General features: G+C 39.3%; 1 protein-coding gene and 2 long non-coding RNA genes across 3 annotated transcripts in view; 1 reads left to right on the top strand and 2 right to left on the bottom strand.

Annotated features, from left to right (window-relative positions):
- Nucleotides 1-16,777, bottom strand: part of LOC127376958 (uncharacterized) — a 44,103-nt gene that overhangs the window by 5,426 nt on the left and 21,900 nt on the right. The window lies entirely within an intron of this gene.
- On the bottom strand, nt 960-4,521 carry LOC127376955 (uncharacterized). Its single transcript, XR_007887589.1, has 2 exons — nt 4,273-4,521; nt 960-3,379 (listed from the first exon to the last, which is right to left on the bottom strand). It is a non-coding gene; the product is annotated as an uncharacterized LOC127376955 (long non-coding RNA).
- Nucleotides 2,185-15,837, top strand: ptk6b (PTK6 protein tyrosine kinase 6b). The gene is made up of 8 exons (XM_051424311.1): nt 2,185-2,780; nt 5,247-5,368; nt 7,713-7,873; nt 8,808-8,973; nt 11,457-11,618; nt 11,941-12,122; nt 12,200-12,353; nt 12,893-15,837. The coding sequence occupies exons 1-8, from the start codon at nt 2,371-2,373 to the stop codon at nt 13,072-13,074; spliced, it is 1,539 nt and encodes a 512-aa protein (XP_051280271.1). The 5' UTR covers nt 2,185-2,370; the 3' UTR covers nt 13,075-15,837.

Raw genomic sequence — 16,777 nt, 5'->3', positions numbered from 1 at the left:
TCATTTTCATGAAGCCTGAACTTTCTTTCTTACTCTTGGTGGTGTTGAAGTCAACACAGACCACAGTTTAGGATTCAAGGGAGCTATTACAAACCGAATCAATTCCAGAGAGTCTAATGTCTCCTTTTCACAGAGTCAGTTTTTATATTAATATTTTTCTCCCATTTTGTCCCAATTTTCCAAAAAACTGCCAGATGAATGTGATGCTTTTCAGCAGGAATGACAAAGACACTTAACATGTAGTAATTACATTTGGACTAAAGAGTATCACACTATTCCTAAGAGTACATGTTAATCAGCCTCAAAATACATGTAAAAAAAACAATTTATACTCCTCAATCCTATTACAAATAGTTGAGCCTTATTGGCCTGTAAAGCGTCAGCAGTACAACACCTGATCTGTCCCTCGTAAGATTTATGCTCGTCTCACCTTTAAAAAGGAATATTTCAGTACTGTAAAGATGGTCTTTTTATAAATCTAGGCTCTATGCAGTAGAAAGACACAAATATTCTTGAAATTAGTGCGACATGACCAGAGAAAACATGGAAAAAAGGACTGTGGTATTCCCTTTTGCACAAAGGTAGAAAACCTTGGCTGATTGCCTTCCAATGTCACTCCAACTCTTCCAAACTCCTCCCTAACCCCTAACCCTTCTCCATACATCACAATTCCTCCGCACTGCAGACCTGAATGTCTTATCGCAGCATTAAACTATTAAAATAGTTTTCTTCCATATCTACAGGAACTTTCTGCCACACTCTTCCACTGGTTGTTTTATCCAGATGATTTTGGTCAGGATGTTTTGGAGCGACTGTCTGTGGAGGCAGGCCAACAAAAAAATCCAGAAGTACAATCTGCAGTTCAAACAGCAGCCCTTGGCTGAAACATGTCACCTGTCAGACTTTTGCCTTTCTGCATTGTTAATTTGCATACACACATCGCAATTATACAAAGCTGGTTGAAAAGTGACAACGCTTCCCTTTAATAATCACCGCAATCATTACATTTTACTGGCATTAATTTCATAATAATCAGGAAAAGCCAACATGAAGCTCTTCAGTGAGACTTTATCCTCCCACTGCAGCCAACAGTAAGAAGAGTACAAACATTTGCAACTTGTACACAAAAATCCTGTTTGACAAAAGCTCCACTTATGTAAAATACACCAGAAGCTCGTGACGACCGATGAAGGTTGTGAACCTTGTGTTAAGAATGTATCAAATGTTTTTTTCCCCCAAGGCAAGATTTCTTTATATAGAACATACCAAAGGCAACCCGGAAGTGCTTAGTCCCAATGAAAAATAATAAAAACAATAAAACAACCTCACCTGTCCTCCTGTCATATTAGAGATCTGCAGATAAATGTTGGTATGATATGAATGTCTTTGTAGTTATTTCCACCCGAGTTTCACTGTCATTGGTGGGATTAAGAGACTGAACACTCATGAGTTTAATAAAACTGGTTCAGACATACTTAAAGTGAACGCAGACCAGTAAGTTTACTCTGAGTCATCAGTCGTTAAACTGTTGCTGAATGTTACTGTGGTTAATTGTTAATGTGAAATACACCGGATTATTCTGTCATTCTTGTAAAAATATAACTTCGGCATCACCACAATCTTTAAAACTCGTTACTACTTCATTTCTGTTGGCACATACTGTGGAATGCCTTTACTTTGTATATATTAGCATATGTTGTGTATATATTTGACTACTATAAAAAAAGGTATGTAGTCTCTTATTATATTTCTATTTCCATTTTTATTTGTATTTTTTACTTATATGTAGTTATGCAATTATTTTGTATATTTTTTTATTATTCAATCAAACCTTATAAAAGAAATTTCTCCTTAATTACTTAAAAACTTACAATAATAAATACAATATAGACCAGTGATTTTAGGGCATGCTAGAAAACTTAAAAAAATATACACAGTAAGCCTGTATCTCAGCATCTGGTTCACATCTGTGAAGAAAAGTCCATGTAAAGTAAACTTTCTAATATATTAAACATGTATGATTGTTAAAAACTATTGAAAAAAAATACACAATACAGACAGATTTGTATAAAAAGTTCCCTACATATTAAATAATCTACTCAAAATTCATCCAAATCATTTATGACGCATCTGTCAGATATAGGCGGAGTTCCGGGTGTTTTATTATTGCCTGGCTTTAAGGAAGTTGTTGTCTTATAGCACAGTAGTCACAGTCTCAGCAGGACAAACAGATACAGCAGCAGCAGCTGTTCTCTGTGAAGGCATTCCGAGGATTCCCGGCGCCTCCATCCTGTCTACCTGCCCAACAGGTGCAGCCGGCTGTCTGCCACCGAGAGGCGGCTCCGAGCGGGGGGCCGTTCATGCTCATCTATGGGTGAGTGTCTGCGGAAAGCTTGTCCATGTCTGGAAACACTATGGCAGAGGATTTTCAGCGACAAAAAGGCTTCTCCGGGAGAAGGGGGAGTACATGGTGGCAGTGGAGGAGGAGGAGGAGGAGGAGGAGGCTTCAGCAGTAGCGGGGAGGTCAGACAACCGAGTCCGAGTCCGGCGCCGACGCTGGAGAGAGTGCCCGAGAGTGGGTGTATCTACACGGCGATCTGGCCGTTTGAATCGCGGCACACGGATGAGCTGTCGTTCCAGGAGGGGGACCTGTTCAGTGTCATCAGCCGCAGCGGGGACTGGTGGACCGCACGGAGGATCGATAAGAACGGGCGCGTCCTGGACACCGGGATCGTACCCAGCAACTACCTGGCCAGAGCCGAGTCACTGGAAATGCAACCGTGAGTGGTGCACCTTCTCTAAATACCTCCATAAAGAAACAGACCTACTTCTCTTCATAACTTTATAACACCTGTGGTTCCGCAGAACTCCACTGCAGCCAACTTTGGACTTGTTATGCAAACTCATGTGAAGTGAATCAAACTAAGAATTAAAATCCTATAGTCTCAACATATAGATATAGTATTGTTAGATTCTAGGACACTGTTCTATAGCATAAAAGACATGCAGAGATATACAGCACACTTTAAACGCACAAACCAAGCCTGTTCAGCCACCGGTCCTGATGGTTTAAACCAAAGCTTAACATTATAAACTCTCACAAGTTGTCTACGAGGCAGATCATATACTGCAGGGCTCCTGTAATGGACTGCAATACACATGTTCAGCACACAAACACACCTTTCTTGTTCAGTTATTTTCTTCTGTCAGTGCTTTTGTACTTGGCAAGAGTCAATCAGTGCATTTACTTGTGTAGTAATACTGGTTTTCATCAGGTTTTTGGAGTATCCTGGTTATGTTCTATGCACATAAACAACTTATCCTGGTTTCTGAACATTCCCTTGTTGGTTGGTGCAGATGGTGGGACATTGAAACACACCTGTAGGCAGACAATGAGAAACCTAAATAACCTTATTATCATTATACAGGGAGATGAATAACCAGGTTTCTCATGATCCATGTAAACACGGTATCCCAAATATGCTCAAAAGACTTAAAAACCAGGAGACTAGTGATCATGTAAAATACGTTCAACTTGGGACTGGAACGTTTAGCAATGTAAGTGTTGAGGACTAATTTACTGCCTCAACCAGTTTCAACCTGAACCACTGTTTTACAGCAGAGGTTTACACTAAGTTGCATTTTATTTAGGCTTAAAACTGTAGTCAATACATGCTTTTAAACGTGTTTTATGTCACAAACTTGACCCTTACACATGCTTTAGCTGCATAAACATGACAATTAAACATTATCAGGTAACAGGAGGAAATTAATTCCATTGTCAAACATTTTTTTAAACCACACTATTTGTTACACTGTAATCACAGTGGGACTGGTTGGACTTGTTAAAATGCAAGTTCAAGTGTGTCACAACACACAGCTGATACACACTTGTTGATCATATACATACATTTACTCTCAACCAATACATATTGCTGCAATTATAAGGCAGCGATGAAATATGTCACAATATTTTTCTTTCCAGTTTAGAGCATATTGTGAACATATCCATAGTTTTTTGGTATGCATCTTATATTAGCAGACTACAAACAGGCCTATCATACCATACTTAAATGTTACATTTGCTTATCTTTACAATAATTATATTCTAGCAACATTATCCTTCTACAGAAGACCTAATGCGAACGAAAGCATCCCATTGTCATCCATTTGTCTCACAAATTTGACATTTTCATGCAGTGTGTTTGGAATTTTGATTAAAACCCACAGAGGAACTTTCCCCATAACCTTTCACTTTCTGCTGCCACTCACCCTGATGTGTCTCTTCCATCCATATCATGATCTCTGTCCTCATTTTTCTTTGTTACTTTTTTGCCTCTCATATCTCCCCCTCCCCCCAAACCTTATGTTGTAAAAAAAAAGTAACACCTTTCATAATGTCAGTCCCATGCCTGCGTGTCTTTTAGCAGTGATGCAAACTGGGACGCTAACGCTACGACAGTCCGCCTCACCACTTCTTGTTTTGTCTTTCTCTGTCAGTTTATTGCTTCAACAGAATGGGAAGTGTGTAACGTGTGTTTTCCCAGATGTCAACAGATGCTGCCAAGCTGAAAATAGTTATAGAGTTGCTGATTTTCATGATATTATCTTTATATTATGTATAATTATTGTGGGGAGACATATTTAAGGTTTGCAACTAATGTTTATTAGTGTTTTCTGTTCCTGTTCCTGTTGTGAGATATTCAGATAGCTAAACTTACAATTAACTATCATATATGACAACGAACAGCTGCAAACCTTCACATTTAAGAAGCTGCAACCAGAAAATGTTTGACATTTTTTCACAATAAACTGCTATAAGCCCTAAAACTAAAAAATAGACACAAAACAAAGCTTAAAGCTGGAGCTACTGTTCTGTAGCTCACATCAACAAGGTCTTATAACTGTATAAAAAAGCAAGCATTCACTCCTTTAATAGCAGAAAATCCAGTGTCAAGCCGCCATCAGAGTCATGTGATAACCCGAAGCAGAAGACTCAAATACTTTCATTTTGCATGCTGTACTTCCATGGAAACGTTTGACGTGGTTAGATACTTTGACCACTTAAAAGTTATACCTTGAAAGATGAAGCAGCCATCATCGTTTAAAAAGCAGGTGCCAGGATGTTCACAGGTACAGGATATAGTCATATTGGATGTTGTTTTGGAGAGCCAATGCAGTAAGTAGAGATTAAGATGCCACCACTTCCTAATAATTACTTTCATTTCTGTCTGTCTGTCATCCAGATGGTACTTTGGGACAATGAACCGCTTTGAGGCCCAAAGCCACCTGCTGGGACCAGGAAATGACCGGGGAGCTTTCCTCATCCGACACAGTGAGAAAGACAACGTTGGATACGTTCTTTCAGGCAAGACAAGCAGGGGAGGGAATGGTGGAGGTTTGGAGGAAGAACAAAAACAGAACAATGGTGAATGTTGTCAGTGGGCTAAAATAGAGCGAGTACAGAGAGAGTTTCACTTCAGTTCAAAAACTTGTGATGTATTTAGTAAGAGAGTGAGAGACAGGGGAGTAAATGTATATAACAGTTGGCTTTATAATGAAGTAGTTTGTGGGGAGGCCATCTAGCCGATAAGGAACCCAAGACCCTCACAAGAGGTCTCCTCATATGCACAATGAACTGCTGCATTACTGGAGAACATCACGCATTGTCTGATTTGATAACAGTCACAGTAACATTCTCAGTAGGAGAACTAGGAGGTCAGTCTTATAGTGCAACCGCTGCCAAGGCCAATAGTTCACGCAAATCTACAAGCATCCACAACCACTATATAGGTCTTTATTACAACTGACTTAATCTTGCAATGTTAACAAAAGTGAAAAGAATTGAATGAGTTCTACCATGGTCAATGCTTCACCAAGTTTCATGAAAGTTGGGCCGGTAGTTTTCCCATAATCCTGCTGACAAATGGCACTAAAAACATAAACTCCTTGGCAGATGTAATAAACATTTCCAACATGTGGGAAACCAGGAACTCGAGACGGTAAATAAACACGGGGCATTAACCTGGCCACAAGACTATTCCTTTATCTAGTAACTGCCTTGCCTTAAAACAGAGTCCACCCACAATCACTGATCTCTTTTGCTATGTGACCCTTCACAACTGTAGGTTGTAGTGCATTTGCATAGTCCATAAATAGACCAGAATATTGCATTGGGGACATGGATGTATTGTCAGCGTCAATAATAAAAGGTTATTTCTATCCTCCATTTCTTCTGTTCGCCTAAAGTTAGCATCATTCTAGCTTCATAAGTCAATTTTGCTATGTTACTGTGCAAGGTAACCTACAACCTGATGGAGATTATTTTAGTTCAGCTGGTCTGGGCTTGGAAACCAAAAGGCACAGACAAGGCTAGCCTGGCTCTGTCCAATGACAAAATCCACCTACCAGCATCTCTAAAGCTTACTCATTGACAGTCACAAGGCTCACACTGATGCCCTTTCAAAGAGCAATGGCACAAGCGTAACCACAGAAAATGTCAGTATTTATGTTTTCTATCATTTCATGCAGCCTGCTAACCTTCTAATATAACCTACAACAGTGGCTTCCAACATGGACTTTGTGTCAGAGTGACTAATTGGGGACAAAAAGTTTAGAATTTGGTAAATTTGCCAGTTGCACACAACCGATATACGTCCATTAGAAGTGCTTAAAAGTGCTACTGACACTCAGATTGTTATTATAAATGTCTGACAACAAGTGCCTAACCCTAACCCTCACCCTCTGGCACAAAAACACAGAAAAGTTAAAAAATACAGACGTTACCTGTCAGACATCTTTTAGCGACATTGTCACCACGTTTCCAGATCTCAGAAATTAACTCATTTAAATAAAATATTATAAAATCACTGGAAACCTAAAGCAACAGAACAAACCAGGCCAGAAAGATCATTGGAAGCAAACAGCTGCAACTACAGGACTTATTCTCTCAATCAATAACCACAAAGGCAATCCAGATCTACAATGACCCCAACCATTCCCGTCCACTCAGCATTTCAGCTGCTCCCATCAGGCCGCAGACTGACAGTCCCACGGATAATGGCTGTGACCATCCTCAGTAAGAACCTGTTTAAGTAGGCCCTTTAGGAACCTGCCTGCCCCCCATTTTTAATATCCTTTTTAATATATTTTTAATATACATTTTTACTGCTATGTGTTATTTATTGTTATGATGGTTATTTAAGCTTACATCACTTTAATTACTGCCACTAACCACCTCGTCCCTTTAACTTTCTGCTGTTTTGTGTGTTGCTATGTTATTTATGGTTGTGTATATTGTGTGTTGACATATGCCAGTGCCAATTTCCATTTTACGCGTAATGGACAATAAAGTAATCTGAATCTGATAGAGGAAGAACAGTTTTAGGAGACACTTTACTTGTGTCTTCTGATGAATACAGTAAAATAACACATACGTTCCAAAAATCTAAAATACTGAGGAACAGGAATATACATTTCAAATCATTATCGCTGTTAGTTTTGTGATGTTGTAGTTAAAAACACAAAGAGAAACAAAGAGAATTTGTAATCTATTGGGGCTGTTTTTGCAACATAATAAACTACAATGGTTTGATAACCCAAAAATGTAACCTTCAGAAGAATCTGACGGCAGGAACTTATTTTCTAACTTTATTTTGTGAACCACTTCTGTTTGTATCTGACTTTGTGTATTTTTGTGATTCTTTCTGCAGTGAGGTCACTCAATCGGGTGAAGCATTTTAAGATCCACGGAGATGAGAATATTTTTTACGTGGAGCACAACCACCAGTTCAGTTCTCTGATTGATTTGGTGGAGCACTACAGCATCAACACCCTGACCAACACGGGCACACTGGGAAACCCCTGCAAGAGGGTAAGGCAAGCTGTGTTGGTTGTGTTTCTATGTTTTTGCTTCTTCAATTGTTTGTTCCTCTTATTTTGTGGTCATGTGAAAACAAGAAGTGTAGAAAAAATATTTCACTTAAATAGACTTGTTGCTAGAACGTACATTAATGTGCTTCCTTAAGCTGGTCAAGCTCTGAACTTGAACACAAAGTTTGTTTTAGGAAGTCACAAAGAAACTGAAACTACAGTGCTTGTGATGTCAGCTTCTAGCAGAAATTAATTAATTTTCTACTTAAGAATCTTATATATAAGATATATATATCCTAACAGCCACCGCAACAGCCCTGTCTCTCAATAACCTCTGTACCAACCAATCAGGTTACATGAACACGATGTCAGGATGAATCCTTCCTCCTGCTCATACTGGTCACTGAAAGATCCCTTTCAAACATGCTCCCAATGGAGGTGATGGGGGACATTTTTAGTACAGAATTCCCTCTTTGTGTAAGTGTTCAATGTAAATATGGGCATCTTATGTTGTTTTTTTTTGTACCACGTCAACTAAGACTGAAACACTTAGTTGATCAACAACAAAGTAATCAGGAACTATTTTGATAATTTATTAACTTTTAGTGTTAACTGGTAATTTTTCAAGCAAAAATGCCCTAAAATTTCCCAGTCTGAATTGTGAGGATTTGCTCATTTTCTTTCTCTTATGAGGTAATAAACTGAATATCTTTGGGTTTTGGACTGTTGCTTCAACAAAACAAGACATTTGACTTCCCCTTAGACGTAACGCAAATTGTCATAGGCATTTTTCAATTTTTTTTGTCATTTTATGGACTAAAATGTTTCCAAATTTTGCATTCTGAGATTGTGTGTCAGACCGGCCTATATAGAACATATGTACTGTATTTGTGTCCCTTTATAACCTACAAGTGTGTGTGTGTTTCCTCCATCAGAAAAAGCCCACCACCCCAGATTTGAATCATTTTACGGTGGACGAGTGGGAGCTCCCGAAAGAGGAGTTCACCCTGGAGGAGGAGCTGGGCACCGGCTACTTTGCGGACGTCTACCGGGGACGCTGGAAAAACATTATTAATGTCGCCATCAAGATCCTCAAAAGTGGTATTTGATCATCTCTTCATGCAAAAAAAAAATACAAATGTGCATTGTCATCAACATGTTAGACCACATTTGACTGAAACTACACCCAGTTTCAGTCAAATGTTAACCTTTAAAAGGTTAAGACTAATCTCCATTGATGAACACCAGAGGCTGTCATACATATTTGGCAATGCAGACAGCATTGTTACGAGTGGAAGTGATTGACACCTTGTTTGTGTAACAAATCGTTGAAATTCTTTTCAGGTTAAGTAGAAATTCATCCTCTCAGTTTAAAGTATGTGCTAATGCAATCAGCTGTGTGTGTGTGTGTGTGTGTGTGTGTGTGTGTGTGTGTGTGTGTGTGTGTGTGTGTGTGTGTGTGTAACAAACACCTGTAGAACGTAAAGTGAGTGCAGGTTGTGGGAGTAGCCAAGTGGGTGATGCTGTCTGTCAGGTAGCTCAGTGATCTGATTAACCCTGTGACTCATTTATTGTACCGTAATAATGTATAAATCAGGAAGTACATGGTTTATGTATTGCATCATTTTTAAGTATCACTGTTCAAAAACAACTTCAGACTGAAACTCTATTGTATAGTACCCTCAGAGCAACACTCACTAAGGTTGTCCCAGTGTAATAAAACCCAGGATTGACTAGCAGTCATTCCCCTTCTGTTAATCTGGAAATGTTGCTTGTCACGTAAGCTGAGTCATAAGATTTGAGGACTTTGAGAGGATCTGTATTTTTTAATTTATCAGACTCCCTGAAACATCCAACATCACAGCCCTCAGTTTATGTTTGGGGGGTTTAAACGTAAGAATCAATACAATATTACAAAACAAAACTATCCAGATACCTTTTTTTTTTCCATATTTGGTTACATATTGGTTTAAGGATCAATTAAACAGTGAGTCTACAAAATGTCAAGAGTCCAAGGTGACGCCAGTTATCTCAAAGTCTAAAATCCACAAATAGTCCATTTACATTAAAACAAAGCAAATCCTCACATTTGAGAAGCTCGAACCAAAGAATGTTCTTGACTTTGCTGCCAACTAACTGATTAACCTACTTATCAGTTCGGCACAAATGTCTTTGTATATAAAAATAACAGATAATGCAGTCACCTGTCAGCAAGCACTGTTGCTATGGTTACCTGCAGTGTAATGTACCTTGTGCTTGGGGGGGCGGGGGGTGGTGGGGTGGTGGTTGGGGTGTACAAACAGAGCTTTACAGGCTGTAACTGTAACTGTTACTGAAATATAAAATCCGCATATCTTGCATTCGTTCCACAGCAGGTTGATTCATGGAGGCAAATAACACTGGCACAAAATGAACTGTCGGATATTGATCACGGCAACAGTATTACTTTTAAGACTTAGACAATTTACAAGCTTAGTTTTTTTCCCCCATCTCTTTGTTGCTCTTTGTTTTGTTGGGGAGGGGGTGTACTTCTGCCTTTAGGAAACAGTGAGTGGATCAAACAAATAAGATGTGAGAATAGATTTTATGCCTCTTAAACCAGACAGACTCTGTATGCAATCTCAAGTAATATTTGAATCAGGCCCAGCTGATCGGTTGTTGTTTCCTGTGCAGCTTGAGGTCGATTGGCAATCTGACACTGGGATGTCAGAATCTGGTCGGCTGTCTGCCATTTCAGCTGTTCTGTTGGCTGATTTCCCAACTCAGCTGCTGTTGTGGCTAAAACTGTGGTCTTCACTGAGACTGTTGTGATATAAAACAGAACTTCACTGCAGCACAGACAGACCATGTTGGGGATCCGTATTTTTCACATTTTTCTTCTTACTTTTTGTTCAAAAGACTGTTTGTACAGTCGTCTTATTTAAATAAACTTATTGGAAATGTGACAGAACGAAACCGACAGGGAGTTCTGTGCTTACGCTCAGTGTGATAATCCACAATGTGGCCGGTCAGTTGACCATAAAAGTGTCTCTGCACGACCAGAAAGGCGGATTAAAACGTGTGTGTGTCTTAACACAAAGTACAAGATGAATAAAAATGTGTTGTCTTTTGTTGCTCTTTAAATAACAATGATCGCACCAGCAGCATGTTAAGATATTCCCCTCGTGTGTAGCTGGCGTGTGTACTGATACTGCATGAATGGTTGCTTCCTCTGTGCAATCCATTGTATGATTACCACAGTTATTAGCATGATTTCATCAAACATACATATAGTAAAATAGTTCCACTATCATTGTGCTACATGAACATTTCTGTTTAAAAATTCTTTAAAATTACATTCATGAAACCCCCATAAAATCCTGTGTCCAAATTTAGAGTATTTTCTAGCCACCACATCTTCCCTTTAATGCTTTAAATATATGTTAAATCATCAAGATTTCAGTGTCGTTTCTTTGGTTTCATTCTTTCGCTTCTTATTTTCTCCCTCCCCCCATTCCTCCTTTGTCTCTGCTCTTCTTCTTCATGTCTGGGATTTTTTCTTTTTTTACCCCTTTTTTAATTCCCTTTTTGTTTCTCTCTCTCAGACTCAGAGTTGAACCACCGAGAATTTCAGAGGGAAGTTCAGATCCTGAAGAGTCTCCGCCATCGTCACCTCATCGCTCTGTTCGCCGTCTGCACGGCCACAACTCCTTACTACATCATCACCGAGCTGATGGAGAAGGGCAGCCTGCTCAGCTTCCTCAGAAGTAAGGCTCAGTGTACCTCTGTGTTTTGTGAGGACCAAGAGCTTTGTGCGCTAGGGTTAGGTCAAGATTAGAGGGATGGAGCTTTGGTTTGTGGTTGGGGAGTTTCAGGGTCAGGGTGTTTCTTTCATTTCAGCCGCCTGGCCTTTGAAACTTGCACTGTTTACAAAAAGGCATATCTTGCTAAAAATATATGGAACTTCAATAAATCTGACCTTCATGAAGGTTTTAATGTTCACTTTTTGGAGGCTGTAGTTTGTGGTGAGAGCTTTCTTTATAAATTGCTGGGGTCTGATTCTCGGTGTTGATCGTTTCTCCCTTTCAGGTCCAGAGGGGCAGAATCAAGACATAGCAGCGCTCGTTGACATGGGAGCCCAGGTGGCTGATGGGATGTCATACCTGGAGGAGAAGAACAGCATCCACAGAGACTTGGCAGCTCGAAATGTCCTGGTGGGAGAGGACTACATCTGTAAGGTAGCCGACTTCGGACTGGCCAGAGTGATCAAGGTAGGGAGGGAGGAAAGGTTTGGGTCTTTAAAGTCAGACCAAGGCTGCAGCTTTTAAAACAAATATTCCTCATCCAGGAGCCGTTCTACATCACAGAAGATAAAAAGATTCCCTACAAGTGGAGCGCTCCTGAGGCCATCAGCCATGGGATGTTCTCCAACAAGTCAGACGTCTGGTCTTTCGGTGTCTTGCTCTATGAGATTACCACTCACGGAGGCGTTCCTTACCCAGGTTGGTGGAATCTTTTTTTTGCATTAGATGTTTTAGAAATAGAGTTTGCAGCACCTTCATTCAATAATAAATGGTGAAACGAAATATGAAGTTGAGCTGCTTGAGGAAAAAGTGATTCCAACGGGGGACAAAATCCTGCTGAAATACCTGCTCGATTTGACTGATTCAGACTGATGAAGCCTCGAACCCGCTGCCTCTGTCGTTAAAGTGGCTCATTCTAAGATATTGAACCAAAACAATTTGTATTTTTAGTTGATTATAGACAAATTAAAACATACCTATGAATATTATGATCCATTTATGCCAATAAAGAAACTATTTTCTATAAAGTTGCACCAGAGGTGGAGGTCATGGTATGATAAAGGACAGACTCTAACATGAGTTTAGTTTGTTTTAGATCATTTTCCAAACTCACCACCATCAAAACTACAGCTTAACTACGGAATATATAGAGAAAGCCCCCCAGGTGCATCTACAGGTGTTTTAGTGGAAACAAATGTTTAACCTCTTGTTTTTCCCCGCTCTCTTGTTCTCCCCAGCCCTTAGCAACCAGGAAGTGTACGAGCAGGTTAGCCGCGGGTACAGGATGCCAGCTCCGGCTAAATGTCCCGACTTTCTCTACAAAATCATGCTGAAATGTTGGAGTGCCGAGCCAGGAGACAGGCCGGATTTCAAGTCCCTCAAGATGCAGCTTGACAGCAGCTCCTATGAATTGGACTAACAGCAGTACATACTCATCGCCACAGAGGGGCAGCAGAGAGTCTGACACAGAGCAGGGATTGTGATCTCTGAGGTCTCTCTAACAGAAACAAACTGATTTTAGAGAAAGAAAGACTTGTCTTTGCAATGTGCAAACCTGCAAAGCTTTATGTCGTTTATTCAGTACACTCGGGCTGAAACTATTCATCATATACATTATCATGTGATGATTTTTTTTAGTGCTGAAACCATTCACAGATGGAATTGGCAACAATTTTTATAATCGATTAACCATTTCAGTAATTTTTTTAAGGAAAAGTGCCATTAATTCTCTTGCTCCAGCTTGTCCAGTGTAAGAACTTATAGTTTCATTTAGTCTTCTGTGAGAGTGAACTGAAAATAGATGTGGATGTTATCGACCAAACAATTAATTAGTCCAGCAGATGTTGAATATCTCTCAGTAACAGAAATAATTGCATAAATGCACCTCTAATTTTCTTTTGTCCGTCCAAAATCCAAAGATATTCAGCCTGAAAAGCAGCAAATCCTCACATTTGAGAGGCTGGAGCCAGAGATTGTTAGAACATTTTTCGAGAAAAAAAAACAACTTTTCAGTTCCACAGTCCATACTGCAAAGAGGTGGGAAGCCACTGACAACACAAAACAGCCAATATGTTTGTTAGAATTTCCTACAAAAATCATATTCTGAGTCTCTTTGTTCAGCTTCTTTAATTTCTTCTCTTCAGCTTTTTTGTCTTGAGACAGCATTTTAAAATGAGCAATTTTATTCTATTTTTGAAGTGAAAGTAAGAGAAAGGTTTGACAACACATTGCTGGGGTTTCACACCTTAAACATGTGCATGGATCATTGACAAAGACAGGTCTGTTGGTTTACAGCAGACAAAAAGAGTGGACGTGAGAATTTGCGTCATCACAAAGTCTGAGCTGTGAATTTGAATGGACGCCTTATCTCACCTTCTGTCAACATCTGCTGAGTGTCAAAGTTTATTCTTGATCTGAAAGATCAGAGAGTGAGTTTGACTGGTTGTTAGTTGTTTTATCAACTGCTGTTTCCAACTTCAAACTCTCGTTCTGAGCCAACAAGGATGAGTTATGGTCATTGTAGCAGCAGCACATTGCTTGGATCTATGAAAATGTCACTGAGAGCTCCAACTAATAATAGATAATAATAAAAGAGTCATGACAACCGTAAAAAAATCAAAAGAGAAATACACAAAACTTTAAACTACTGCGTTGTAAATCTATTTATAAAGCTTTAAAGCAACAGTCTCAAGTTAGTTCGGGGCCACTGCCACTTCAATGTTCAAGTGCGATAAGAAAGCACAATATCCTGAAAATATTTCCATTACTAACTTCGTATTTAACAAAAAATGCAAACAGCAGTTTCTATAAATTTTTATATAATCATTTTATATCTTCTTTGCTGTTTGCAGCCTCTCCCTCCATTCAACAAACTCACTACCTGTCAGCTTTGCAATATCATCCGTTGGCCTGCAAGGGGCAGCACAGTCCCAGTATCTGAGGAGCTAGTTCCCTTCTCGTCTAACTGGTGAATGAAGAGTGAAGTTTTTATTGCACAAATTAGCCACAATTCACTTCACAAACCCTTCCAGTATTTTAACAGTTTCTCTCAAATCTATTCTAGTCCTTCCTAAACTGCAGTCAACTTTAAATGCTCTATTAACCGGCAGAACCGATGAGTAATCACATGGAAACATATGGAAACCTTCCTCCAGCTGTCTCTCAGTTACTTTTTGCATCAGTGCCATAGATCAGTGTTTAAGCCCTTGAAACAAATATGTGATCCATCATCTCTCAACCAAAGACTTTTACCTCCCCCAGGAAAACATTACCCTTATTTGAAGGAGGTCTACTTTGGTTTGGCTGCAATTCTCATTTTGCAAACCCTCAAATTCATCTTGCAGCACAGCTGGTTAAGACTATAAGAAACGCTCCAACAATGTTTGAAAAGATGCAAAATGCACAACAACAGTTAAATCCACAGTTGGTCCCCTTCAATCAGTTTCAGAGTCACAGGATATTTTCTTGGTTACTAAAGCTTAAAAAAACTGAATCAAAGCAATGAAACAAATCAACGTTCTACTTCTAAACAATTTGTATTCATTATGTTTCTACAGTTTTTGATCCAAGGCCACATTTTGTGTCCAGTTCTTTTAGATTTTGCACATCTATATTGCTGATGAAATCACTGCTAAGACCGTGTTTTTCGTGTCAGATTTGTAAATTAATGAACACTTGTGGAACAGCATGTACTGTTCCATTTAAACATCAGATGGCTTATCAGAGCAACTGCATTACCCAAAAAGAAATATGGTGAAAGTGTCAAATGTTCCCCACATATCACTTTCAACCTGGTACAAACACAATGTGAGTTTCTGCATATATGTAGTCCTCTGTAAAGGCTTCTTTTGTGTCAGTTTTTATGCAATTTAATACGCAATGATGTTATATGTCTATAAATATTGTAATAATAATGGATAAGTTTGTTTCTAATGGCTTTTAAGGACACTTTCAATGTGCTTGTGTGTGCATTTGTGTGTCTCGAAGTGTTATATTCCCTCCTGTCTGCTACTGGAGTTAACTGGGTCAGTAAAATATGACCCCTACGTTCTCCATCTCTGTCTGCAAGTTCAAGTTTAATAATCAAACTGCTTTATTTCCTTTTTAAAATACAGTACAGACAAACACTTACTATGAATTCAATGAAAATATTAAAAGAATAAAAGAATGATAAAATCCCACACATACTGTTCATCACCTGTACTAAATTATTAATGACGTTTTGGTCCCGAGACCTAAAACTCATATTCAGTTTCAGTGGACGTGAGGAAGGTGCTGCTGTTCACCTGATGAAGGTCATAAATCAAGTACAAGTGATCAACAGTTTCCTATCCAACACACCTGTCTATAAAGAACTTTATAGTAATTGTTTCTTACTATAATCGAGGAATAAAAGGACATTTTATAATTTGACATTCCTCTACAGATACAAAAAGTGAATAATTTGTTTTGTGTTGTTTGATAGATTATGTTTTTTGGTGGGCGGCTACTAAAAGCCTTAGTACCCAGAACCCAGAAGAGAGAAAAAAAAAAAAACACTGGCTTTCAGGTGATGAAAAAAAAACAAACCTGAAAATTATATTCCATTTCTGCCAACAGAGCCTCCTAAATGTTACACACTGGACCTTTAAGTAAGGATACAATTTGGAAAAGCTGTACCCAGACAGGTTTGAATATCTGGTTTTGTTTCCACAGTAGGTCATATACACTGTACAACGTCCTCCCTTTCACTAAATCTTCCCCTTCTTTCTTTTCCCTCGCTGTCTCTGTCCTTAGTGGTCTTATTTCTGTCAATGTGGACACCACACACACACACACACACACACACACACACACACACACACACACACACACACACACACACTTTGTCCTTCACAATCAGCTCTCTGTCATTCCAGTGATGATACAGCATTTTCAGAAAGTGTCCACATACACAAAACAACCCACATACACGTAGACCTGAAACCACATGTGGGCAAGTACTCCAGAAGTGTCACACAGGTGTGTTGGGCCAGTGTCTGGACAGACTGGTGCATGAATGTGCGTGTGCGTGTGCGTGTGCGTGGCTCCTGTTGTGGAAATTTCTCTGCTGCTGGTGAAGAATGAAATAGAGAACTTCTGTC

The sequence above is a fragment of the Dicentrarchus labrax genome, unplaced genomic scaffold, assembly GCF_905237075.1.
Source record: "Dicentrarchus labrax unplaced genomic scaffold, dlabrax2021, whole genome shotgun sequence".
NCBI classification, from domain to species: domain Eukaryota; kingdom Metazoa; phylum Chordata; class Actinopteri; family Moronidae; genus Dicentrarchus; species Dicentrarchus labrax.
The sequence above is the reverse complement of the archived record's forward strand: the minus strand, read 5'-3'. Positions and strand labels throughout refer to the sequence as shown.